Source organism: Myotis brandtii, unplaced genomic scaffold, assembly GCF_000412655.1.
Source record: "Myotis brandtii unplaced genomic scaffold, ASM41265v1 scaffold23, whole genome shotgun sequence".
Lineage (NCBI taxonomy): Eukaryota > Metazoa > Chordata > Mammalia > Chiroptera > Vespertilionidae > Myotis > Myotis brandtii.
Window position 1 is genome coordinate 4557182 of NW_005358649.1, and position 12157 is coordinate 4569338.

Below are 12157 nucleotides of genomic sequence, written 5' to 3' on the forward strand. Positions count from 1 at the left end.
GGTGATCATGAGGCTGCCGGTTGTTGGATCTGCCTTCCAGGGGGAATTTGCCCTTCCCGGCTGTAAACTGTCTCACCAGCTGAGTAATTTCACGAATTCGGGATGGGTGTTATTAGTTTCAGCTGCTTACTGCATTTGCTCCGGGACAAGACCTGGGACGCGTCTGCCCATTTCACCGCCATCTTGAATCTCCCCAAAAGAAACTAATTTTAATAACATTTTATTTAACCCAATATGTTAAAAAATACATTGTTTTTAACATCTAATCAGTATAAGAATGTATTGATGAAATATTTTGCTTTCCTTTTTTGTACTAAGTCTTCGAAACCTGGCGTATATTTTAAACTTTTGTCATACATTTTAATATATATATACATATTGATTTTAGAGAGAGGAAGGGAGAGGGAGAGAGAGATAGAAACATCAGTGATGAGAGAAAATAATTGATTGGCTGCCTCCGCACTCCCCCTACTGGGGATGGAGCCCGCAACCCGGGCACATACCCTGACCTGAAATCAAACCTCAACCTCCTGATTCATAGGTCGACACTCAACCAGTGAACCACACTGGCTGAGTTGGGGTCATACATTTTAAGGGCTTAGTAGTCATGAGTGGCTAGTGGCTACTATATTGGGCATTGCAGGATGGAAGAAGGCATTATAACTAGCTTATTTTTCTGTAAGTTTCTTATATGTTCATTAGTTGTTAAGGTCAGAGATTAAAAGCAAAGTGCTATTTGAGTAAATTAAGCTTATTCAAAGAAAAATAGTTTTACATGTTTTCTGTAAATTTTTTATTAATAGCATACCTCTAGCATAGTGCATGTATCATAAATGTGTAAGTAGGTGTGTTTTCACAAAAGGAGCATATTTGTGTGATGAGCCCCTAGACCCGTGGTCGGCAAACCGCGGCTCATGAGCCACATGCGGCTCTTTGGCCCCTTGAGTGTGGCTCTTCCACAAAATACCACGTGGGGGCGCGCACGTACAGTGCAATTGAAACTTCATGGCCCATGCTCAGAAGTTCGTATTTTGTGGAAGAACCGGTATTTTGTGGAAGAGCCACACTCAAGGGGCCAAAGAGCCACATGTGGCTCGCGAGCCATGGTTTGCCGAGCTGCAGTTTGCCGACCACTGCGCCTAGACCATGAATCAGAAGATAACCAGCACCCCCACCCTCCAGTCACTGTCCTTCCCACCTTCTCAAGGGTAACCACTGGTCTGACTTGTAACATCCAAGATCAATTTTACTTGTTTCTGAACTTATTTAATAGAATCGTATAGCAAGTTTATATATATATTAATATTGATTCATGGTGTTGCTTATGACAGTAGTTCATTCTTGTTGCTTCATTGTAGGAATATACTATAACATTCTACTGTTGATGGACATTTGAAGTCATTTTCAGTTTGGGGCTATTACATTCCTTTATACTTGTCTTTTGTAGTACATATACTGGGTGTCCCAAAGAAATATTCACACACTTTAATAGCTGATAACTCACTTACCGTAATTTTCAATCTTTTTCACGTTTAACTGATTTGAAATAATAGGTGAAGCCAGACTAAGCTTTGAACAAAGAAAATTTATCCTAAAGTGCCAGTAGACTTTTTTATGGGGATACATAAAAGATAAAACCGGCAACAGTCAACTAATTGGAGACACACAAATGCCAAAAGAAATAATTCTTTTTTGTTGTTTTTGTTAATCCTCATCTGAGGATATTTTTTTTTTTCCTATTGATTTTTAGAGGGGAAGGGAGGGGGAGACAGAGAGAGAGAGAAACAATGATGTGAGAGAGACACATCTATTGGTTGCCTCCTGCATACTGGGCATTGAACCTGTAACCGTAGAGGTATGTGCCCTTGATCGCAATCAAACCTGAGACCCTTGAGTCCACGGGCCAACGCTCTAACCACTGAGCAACTGGCTAAGGTGAAATGATTCTTGATGTTTGCGATTCCACTGCTTCGCATTATCAGCAGTGCCTGAACTAGAACGGTCATCAGTTTGGAAACAGGCACAAAACAGTATTCATTTCTACAGATTCTTTTAAATTTTGTATGTTAAAAAACACTGACTTTATAATCATTCAAAGTGCATATACATTTTTTGGGACACCTTGTATGTGTTTTTATTGGTATGTACTTAGGAATAGAATTGATGGGTTACAGGATATGAACATATTCATTCAGTTTTGGTAGATGCTGCCAAATAGTTTTCCAAAATAGTTATATTAATATTATGTCAGTTTCTCTAGTGCTGTGGGAGAGTGAGAGAGTGGAAGGGAGGGGGAGATACAGAGAGAAACATTGATGTAAGAGAGACACATTGATTGGTTGCCTCCCACACACACCCCGACCAGGGCCAGGGATCGAGCCTGCAACCGGGGTACATGCCCTTGACTGGAATCAAACCCAGGACTCTTCAGTCCGTGGGCCAACGCTCTATTCACTGAGCAAAACTGGCTAGGGCCACATTGGGTTTTAATTTATTTCCCTGATGACTAATGCAGGTGAGCATCTTTTCATTTACTGGTATAAATACGGAGTTTTGGGGTGATCACTTTAATCCATTGAGGGACTAAGCCAAGTTGAGAGTCAGTTATAGTTTTTGTATGGCTCCGTCTATGTCTAATTTGCTCCTGTTCCTGGGGTATAACACTCCAGATTGCAGCAGAAAGCCTAATACATTTATTGGGTTCCCTGCCCTTACTTATAAACAAGGGCTGTGACTGTACAAATGATGTCTTAGTTCTTAAATTTGGTAATGGACATTCAGGTTTGTAATCTTTTTAAAGTTCTTTTGTATGTGTGTGAAATATAAGGTGTTTCTCTAAGTCAGGAAAAATAAATTGGTGGGCAATTTAAAACATGAGAATCTTAAAAATCTCTTAATTGTAGGTCTTTGAGTTTATATTTACAAAGTGATCTTTTTAATTATGACAAAATTTCTAGTATCTTATTTGATTTATGGGTTAATGTTTCTTCTCTTTTCTCTAGTCTTTACAAAGAAAATTGCTTATGGTAATCTCTCAGAAAGATACATTTCATTCTTTTTTCCAACACTTCAGCTACAGCCATATGATGGAGAAAATTAAGAGTTTTGTGAATTATGTACTTGATGAAAAATCATCAACATTTCTAATGAAGGTATGCATGTATTCAGAAAGACTGGTACACTTAGGAGAAATTGATATAATGAAGAAGAATACTTGAAATAGAAATCCTTTAAAAGCAAATCAGAATTTTGTTTCGTGATTTTTTTGTAAAAGAATGTGGCAAAATGTTACAATTAGTGAATGTAAAGGGTTTCTTGGTGATTTTTATAGTATTTTTACAACTTTTCAAAATAAGAGTTAAATTTTTCAAAATAAAAAGTTAGAGGGAAAACTTAGAATGAGTTAAGAAGTAAGCAAAAATATTTAGTTTCAATTTAATTAAATTTTACTGAAAGTTTTTGCATTTTTTTTGAAAAAGTAAAGTAACTTTTTTATCTTCAAATTTCCCAGAGAACATTGGAGGTGTAACATATATTTACAAGGAAAGACCTGCATAATGCTTACAAACCAAGCAGGTAGCTGAAGTAGCTGCTCATGATGTCACAGCTACAGCATAGTGCCCTTGATTGGCCTGTGAATAGATATTTTGGTTATGACTATCAAAGAATTAGAAGCTTTAATTTAATGCTCTTTGTTTAAAATGGCTTAATGCATTCCTTTCTTTCCCCAACAACTTTTTTTAAGGCAGCAGCAAAAGTAGTAGAAAGTAAAAGAGCAAGAACAACAGTTTCTCAAGATAATGATGTTGACATGGAAACTCAAGCTAATTTGGAAGTACGCAAAAGGTTTGTAAATCTATTTACATATTTTTTGTCTTCTGATGCAGTCTTTTTATGTAAAAGTGGTACTAGTGAGCCATTATTAATAAAAATAATCATTGAGCTGTGGGTATATTGTCTTGCTGATGATTAACATTTGTTGATTTGGCGTATGTAGAGTTATTTCATGGTTTATGCAAAATTCTGTTATATATGCCAAACAAAAATAGAGAATGAGAAAATACACAGTTTAAATATGTAATGTCATTTACCATTCTCAGAGGACATGTGCTCTGGAACAGTGTTGAGGTTAGAAACCTGAATCATCTGTGCCCCTTAGTTCTCAGATCCCACTTGCCCTATTATTTGACTGTTTGACACTACTGAGGGTTATTCTACTATTTAAGACATTGCTGCCGTAGCCGGTTTGACTCAGTGGATGGGACGTCGGCCTGCGGACTGAAGGGTCCCGGGTTTGAGCCCGGTCAGGGGCATGTGCCTTGGTTGCGGGCACATCTCCGTTGGGGAGTGTGCGGGAGGCAGCTGATCGATGTTTCTCTCTCATCGATGTTTCTGGCTCTCTGGCTTTCTCCCTTCCTCTCTGTAAAAAATCAATAAAATATATTTTTAAAAAAGACATTGCTCACACATCTTCTCTAAGGGTAAAGCTAGCCTGCTTCATCTGCTGCTCCACTGAAGAAACAGTGATTTGCTTCAGTGCTGAGGAAAACCACTGTTTAGTCGTACATATTGAGAGACAAGAGTTCAGTCTCCAGAGTTATTTCTTTAGGGGTTTGCAAGGGTGACTTACACAATTGATTTTACCTTTGCTTTGGTTTTAGAAGCTAACCCTGTCAATAATATAAACCCTTCCATTATAAAAACCTTCTTTTCCATTGAATCTATGGTCCATTCCCTCTATTCTTTCACCCTTAATTCAAGGCCAGAAGATAGTCATTCTGTGGTCTCCTTAACTACTTATTTAGAGGTGAGGATTGGTATCCAACAAGTTGGATGGACATAGCTTTGGTCACACATCAGGGCTGAGCTCAGTCATCTTATAATTAGGTAATCTCTCCTGTCCCTACTATCAGAACAGGATTTGGCTCATCTCTGCAAAGACTCTGTTAAAGTCTTAGTTCTTATTGACTTTTTTTTTTTAAGACTCATTCTGAGAAGTATAGATTTTATTTTTAAAAAAATTTTTAATTTGCCATTTTATTTGTTTTGTTTTTTTTGTTAATCCTCACTGGAGGATATTCTTTCCATTGGTGTGGGGGTGGAGGAAAGAGAGAGAAAGAGAAACATCAAAGTAAGAGACACATCAATTGCTTGCCTCTTACATGCACCCCCACCAGGGCCAGGGATTGAACCTGCAACCCAGGTATGTGCCCTTGACAGGGAATCAAACCCAAGAACCTTTAGTGCATGGGCTGATCCTATCCACGGGGGCCACACTGGCCAGGGCCAGATTTTATTTTTATTGACTCAATTATTGTATTTTATTTAGGAAATTAAAATTTAGTAATACTAATACCTAATACATTCTCGTGGCCCAGCCTTCCTGCCCAGTGTAATACTGCTTTAAAATAAAAATTTACCATGATTCTTGCAGATAATGAACACCTATTCTATGTGCCTTCCTTATATAGTACCACCTACTTGTTTCAAATGTCTAGACACAAAGTAAATCAGTGTGTAAAACAGAATTGTTGATTTCTCATCTGCTCTCTGTAACCTGACTCTCTCACCTCACACATCCAGTTACCTCCCCAAGTGTTATGAATCCCATTTCAGAAATGTCTCTCTAACCCATCCTTTCTTATAATTTACTAGAGCGTCTGCCCCCTGGTGGTCAGTGCATGTCATAGCTACTGGTCAAACGGTCACTTAGGCTTTTTATATATATAGATTATTACTTAGCTTTGTACCACACAAATCCATCCTTGGCATGACTTCCAGAGTTAGTTTCCCATGAAAGCAGGTCTGTCTAAATCACTTCACAATAACCTCTGTTGGCTTTCTCTTCTTACTAGACGAGTTATAATTTATTGGCATGGCTTACAGGGCCTTACAAAGCCCCTTTCTGGTTTTGCTTTTGTCTTTTTTTTTCTCTTCATAATATTGTCCCCTCCCTGTCCACATACATGGTACTTTCTAGCAGCCAGAACTTCTCCCTCATCTTGAAATATTACAAGCTGTTTCATGCCTTGACCCTTGCTTCAGTTTTTGTGTTTTGTTTTGTTTTGTTTTAATCCTCACCTGAGGATATTTTTTCATTGATTTTTCCCATTGAGTGGAAGAGAGAGGGAAAGACAGAATTAACGATGTGAGAGAAACACATTGATTGATTGCCTCCTGCAGGAGCCCCGACCATGGCCTGGGAGGAGGAGGAGCCTAGAAATGAGGTCGGTGTCCTTTACTGGAATTGAACCCGGGACCAGTCCACAGGCTGACGCTCTATCCACTGAGCCAAACTGGCTAGGGCAGCAAGGAATGTCTTTTTTGTTTGTTTGTTTTTTAATTGATTTCAGAGAGAAGACAGGAGAGGGAGAGAGAGATTGAAACATCAATGATGAGAGAGAATCATTGATTGGCTGCCTCCTGCTTGCCCCCTACTGGGGTGGAGGCCAAAACCCAGGTATGTATCCTTGACCAGAATTGAACCCAGGGCCCTTCAGTCCACAGGCTGACGCTCTATCCATTGAGCCAAACCCGGTAGGGCCAGTTATTGTGCTTTTAAAAAATTTTTAAAGTATGTTTTTATTGATTTTAGGGAGAGAGAGAAACATCAATCGGCTCCCTCCTGCACACCCCCTTCTGGTGATCGAGCCCACAACCCACGCATGTGCCCTGCCCAGAAATTGAACCAGCAACCTCTCCATGCATGGGACGATACTCCAACTGAGCCACACCAGCCAGGGCTCTTCAGTTTTGAATTTCCTTCTTTCTATTCTCTTCAAGGCAATCTCTTACTTGCCATTCAAGGTCTAGCTCAAAGATCACCTACAAGAAGTCTCGTTGTGCTCTCTGATCAGAGTTGTCACTTCTGTGCACCCATAGCACTGAGTCACACCTGTGTGAAGGGACTTACCTTGTACAGTAACATATTTGTTTACTCGCCTGTATCTCTCACTAGATTGAGAATTCTTTAGAGGTTCTTAATAAGCTTTGTATCCAAGGTACCTAGTTCATTACCAGGTATACATTAGAACTTGCAGTACACTAGACATAGGGAGCAAAACCAAAACTAGACACGAAGTAGAGATCAAGAGTCAAGCAACTAACAAAGCTATCCTGGAAGCAAATAGAATCAGAGTTGTGACTGCAAGGTCATACAAATGCTAGGAAAAATGAAGCCCTTGTGTTATCAGTGCTGGGTGAAATATTGTGCTTTGATAAAGCTTATAAACTGTTTGAGGTCATCAGAATTAGAGACGTGAAACACACAGACATTACCTACCTTGTTAGTGTGCAGATGGACTTAAACGCTGAAAGACTTTACATGGACAGCTTCAAGGACGGGTTAGCACTGAGCAGGGCCTTGGAGGGTGGTTTGGATTTTTACAGGTGAATGGAAGAGGAAGTATCCTTTCAGGAGAGAATAGTTGCCGTGAAGCCGTGGTGATGTAATGGTGGGCTGTGTTGTGGGAGCTGATTTTAACTATCACAAAGGGGAAGGATTCATAAAAAACATCAGTCCTGGCCAGTGTTTCACTGTGGTTAGAGTATTGGCCTACACACCAAAGGGTGGTGAGTTTGATTCCTGATCAAGGACTTGTACCTGGGTTGCCAGGTTGATCCCCACCTTGGTCAAGGCACATGCGGGAGGCAAACAAGCGATGTGTGTCTCTCACATCAATGTATTTCTCTCTCGCCCCCTTCCTCTCTCCCTCCTTTCTATTCTCTATAAAAGTCAATGGAAAAACATCCTTGGGTGATGATTAACCAGAAAATAAAATAAAGTTCAGTTAGAGAATGGTGGCAAAAATTAGTCATGTTGTAATGAAATATATAGCCCAATGTTACCAGGATTTCTTTCACAAAGATGGTTTTTATGCACTGAAATTTTTAATAAATTGACTGCGTGAAAACTACTATTCTGTTTTGTTTTGGTTTTGTTTTTTTGTGTTTTTTTTAGAGACAGAAAGAAAGAAATACTAATTTGTTATTCCACTTATTTAAGCATTCATTCGTTGATTCTTATATGTGCTCTCACCGGGGATGGAACCCACAGCCTTGGCATATCGAGACAATGCTCTAACCAACTGAGCTACCTGGCCAGGGTAGAAAGGACTGTTCTTATGAAATATTTACTTTTATTGCGTTCTTATAATTATTTTCTTCCTTTCAGTGTTAATAACAAACCATCTGCAGTAACTGAATCCTCACAGGATACAATATCTTTAATGAGGTAAGGTAAATAGACATTATTTCTTCTCCGTTTTAAAATCTTTTTAGGAATTCATGCAGAACCTAGACAGGTCATAATAACTGCCATGAAAATGGTATTATTTAAAAAATATTGCCTGTTCCTACTTACCTCAGCAGATATTCAAGACCCTGACATGTCCTGAAATTCCAAACTATAGAGACCTGCCTCTGGGACCCAGGTTGTTTCACATTGTTTCTATAGGGCCATTATTGGAATACACGCATAGGGAGTACTTGAACTGAAAGCAGGTGTTTAGCAAACTCTTCCTCTGCCATAGAAATAAGAATATGATGTTGCAGCAGGAGAAGGATGGAAGTTACATTTCTGATGAGTATCCCAAATTCTGATTTTTTAAAGCATGTTTTTATTGATTTTAGTGAGAGGGGGAGGGAGAGAGACAGAGAAACATCGATTAGTTGCCTCTTGTCTGCACCCAGACTGGGATCAAACTGGCAATCTTTTGGTACATGGGATAACACTCAACCGAGTCACATCAGCCAGGGCTCAAATTCCAATTTTATGAAATTACTTGAATAACTGTAACTATTAGAAATGCTGTGATAGACAATGTCACATGTTCAGCGAGCAGAAAGTCTGCATGAATAATTTCAGAGATAGAAAAGTCGGGATGCTGACTGAAATTGTGTTTGGAGTGGCTGACCTGGTGGGGAGGAGCTCATTGGGAATGAGAAATTGAGAGGCCAGGATGCTATAAGCGTTACCTACGAGAACACTGAAATAATTAATGATAACAGCAGCAGTTAGGGGTAGAGAGAGAGATCTGATGATGGGAAGTGCTTGGAAGGATAGTGGTTGACTGAAGAATAGTAGGTGGTGGGTGGTGGTGCATCTCAGTGGCACAAGTCCTCACCGGCTAAGGTCTCTGTGGAAGCAGGATCCTGAAAGTGGCATTCATTAGGAAATGAAAAGTAGAGAGATCCACCTCTGGGACCCTAGGTTCATGGAAGGCAGAAAATTAAGTCTCTACTTGAGAAGTCCACAAAGGAGAGAGAAATTGTACCTAAAGGGGGCTACATGTTAAAGAAGGCAAAGAGGTGGGGTAACGGTGAAGAGGCTGGAATGGCATTCCAGAGAGCACAGGAGGGAGGGAAAGGATTAGCAGGTTATATAGAGCACTTACAGGGGTGGAAGTAGAGGTTTTAGGTGGTGATAAAATAGCTGCGTAAGCTTAGGTGAACTTTTTTCATCAAAGTTAATGCTTTATGGTCTGAGGATTTTTTTTTCTTGATATATCTAATTGGAGGCCAAAAGAATCTTCATTCTGAATAGATGAGATGGAGAAAATAAGTGATGGGAGAAAGGGAAGTCTGATAATAAAAAACCTTAAGAGGCCATAGGTTAAGGTGGGACACTAAGCAAGGAGAGCATCAAAGGGAACTGGCCAAACTAGAAAAATGACCAAGAAAAAATAATACTCTTTGTGGAACCAGTTACAAGCTTTGATGTTTCATTTAGGTCTCACAAGAATCTCTTCTTATCTAAAGCACAATATGGATGCCAATCACAAGATTTTAATGAGAAAGAAAAAGCAGAAACTCTTATAAGTGAGTACTCTTACTACAGTTTTAGAAGTGGAAAATTGATGTGTTCTCGAAAGCGACCCAACCCTTTACCTCATCACCACAGCGCGCACATACACACTTCAGACAATGGAAACACAAAGAGATTAAATGTCATGTCTTCACAGAGTCGATTAGAGGTGGTGGTTAAGTTAGAAAATAGCTACTCTGACTACAAAGTTTACATACTTTCGCTAATGTGTACACTGCTTTTCTACTGTAACTTTATTTAGCAACTTTGGAATAGTTACTTATCTGAAACATACAGTCGATTCTTGTTATTCACAGTTATGTTCTTTAAAGTCTCCATGAACACTGAATTAGTGAATACTGAAACTATAGGAGAAGGTGGGATAGGTTCCTTGAAGCCTCTGGTCACATTTTTGTCAACTAATCAGTACATAAGTTTGTTTTATGTGTTTCTGTTTAAAGATACCTTATTTAATATATATTGTATATTCATTAACATTGAACTCATGGCCAACAGCACTGTAACTTCATGCCTGAATGAAGCTTATCTATCATATTCTCTCTGTAAGGAACACTTCTTGCATTTAGGAACACTAGATAGCATTTCCATCTTATATTCGGGCATTTTAAAATTACCACCAGATATCACAAAACATTGCACTAAATAGACTATCATAAAGGACAGTTACTAGTATTTATAGAATGAGAGCTAAAATAAGTCAGAGCTTTACCTTTAACTTCAGCAGGGACTGTGCACCTCAGATAACTCAGATTTTTTGCCACTTTAATTGACTGTATATAGAATCTTGCTATCCTCATTGCGTTCAGAATTTATTATCCTTATTAAAGACATGGCTGGAAGAAACAAGTAACAATAACCAAAAAATCTTAAAAACAGTCCATAGTTATTTTTAATTATAATTTGATTGTGTGTTTATTCTTAGTATGTAGGCATTTAACCAATGTTTATTGAACTGACACTATGTTCTAGACCAGCGGTTCTCAACCTGTGGATCACGACCCCTTTGGGGGTCGAACGACCCTTTCACAGGGGTCACCTAAGACCATTGGAAAACACATACAATTACATATTGTTTTTGTGATTAATCACTATGATTTAATTATGTTCAATTTGTAACAATGAAATTGGGGGTCACCACAACATGAGGAGCTGTATTAAAGGGTCGCAGCATTAGGAAGGTTGAGAACCACTGTTCTAGACACTGCACTAATGCAAAGATTTTAAAACCTTATTGGCTCCGGTTGGTTTTCTCAGTGGTTACAGCATTGGCCCATGACTGAAGGGTCCCAGGTTTGATTCCCAGTCAAGGGCACGTACTTCAGTTGCAGGTTCATCCCTGTGCCCTGAACTGGGGCATGTGCTGGAGGCAAGCAATCGATGTGTTTCTCTCATGTCGATGTCACCCTCTCTCTCTCTCCCTCTACCCCTCCCTCTTCCCCCTCTTATCCCCCTCCCTCCAACACTCTCTAAAAGTCAATGGAAAAAATATTCCCGGGAGTGAGGATTTTTTTAAAAACCTTATTGATCCAAACCTAAATACACTAATCAATATAAAAATAACTAGAGGCCTGGTGCACGAAATTCATAATTCATGCATTTGGGGGGGGGTCCCTCACCCCAGTCTGCACCCTCTCATAGTCCAGGAGCCCTCAGGGGATGTCCAACTGACAACTTAGGCCTGCTCCCCATGACAGTCAGACATCCCTAGCACTGCCATGGAGGCGGGAGAGGCTCCCACCACCACCGCTGAGCCGGGCTTCTGGCTGAGCGGCACTCCCCCTATGGGAGTGCACTGATCACTAGGGGGCAGCTCCTGCATTGAGCATCTGCCCCTTGGTGGTCAGTGCACATCATAGTGACCAGTCATTCCGCCATTCGGTCGATTTGCATATTAGGCCTTTTATTTATAAAAACTAGAGGCCTGGTGCATGAAATTCGTGGGGGGGGGGGTTCCCCTCAGCCCAACCTGCACCTTCTCCAATCCGGGATCCCTCTCACAATCTGGGACTACTGGCTCCTAACTACTCACCTGCCTGCCTGCCTGATTGTCCCTAACTGCGCCCCCTGCTGGCCTGCTCACCCCCATCTGCCCCCGCTCCCCCCACCAGCCTAGTCACCTCCCACCAGCCTGGTCGCTCCCAGCTGCCCCACTGTGGGCCTGATTGCCCCACACAGGCCGCTGCTCAGTTGTTTGGTCATCCCTCACTAACCCACCTGTTGGCCTGGTCGCCTCACGCATCCCGCTACTCGGTCATTTGGTCACCCCTCTCTAACCCCCCTGCCGGCCTAGTCGCCCACCCAGCCTATTTGGTCGTCCATTCGGTTGCAATG

The 12157-nt window shown here is 40.5% G+C and overlaps 1 protein-coding gene across 1 annotated transcript in view; it reads left to right on the forward strand.

Annotated features, from left to right (window-relative positions):
- Window positions 1-12157, forward strand: part of TERF1 (telomeric repeat binding factor (NIMA-interacting) 1) — a 35761-nt gene that overhangs the window by 13839 nt on the left and 9765 nt on the right. Inside the window, 4 exon segments of the mRNA XM_005866371.2 lie at window positions 3003-3152; window positions 3746-3846; window positions 8174-8233; window positions 9731-9819. Coding sequence (XP_005866433.1) covers window positions 3003-3152; window positions 3746-3846; window positions 8174-8233; window positions 9731-9819 — 400 coding nt within the window.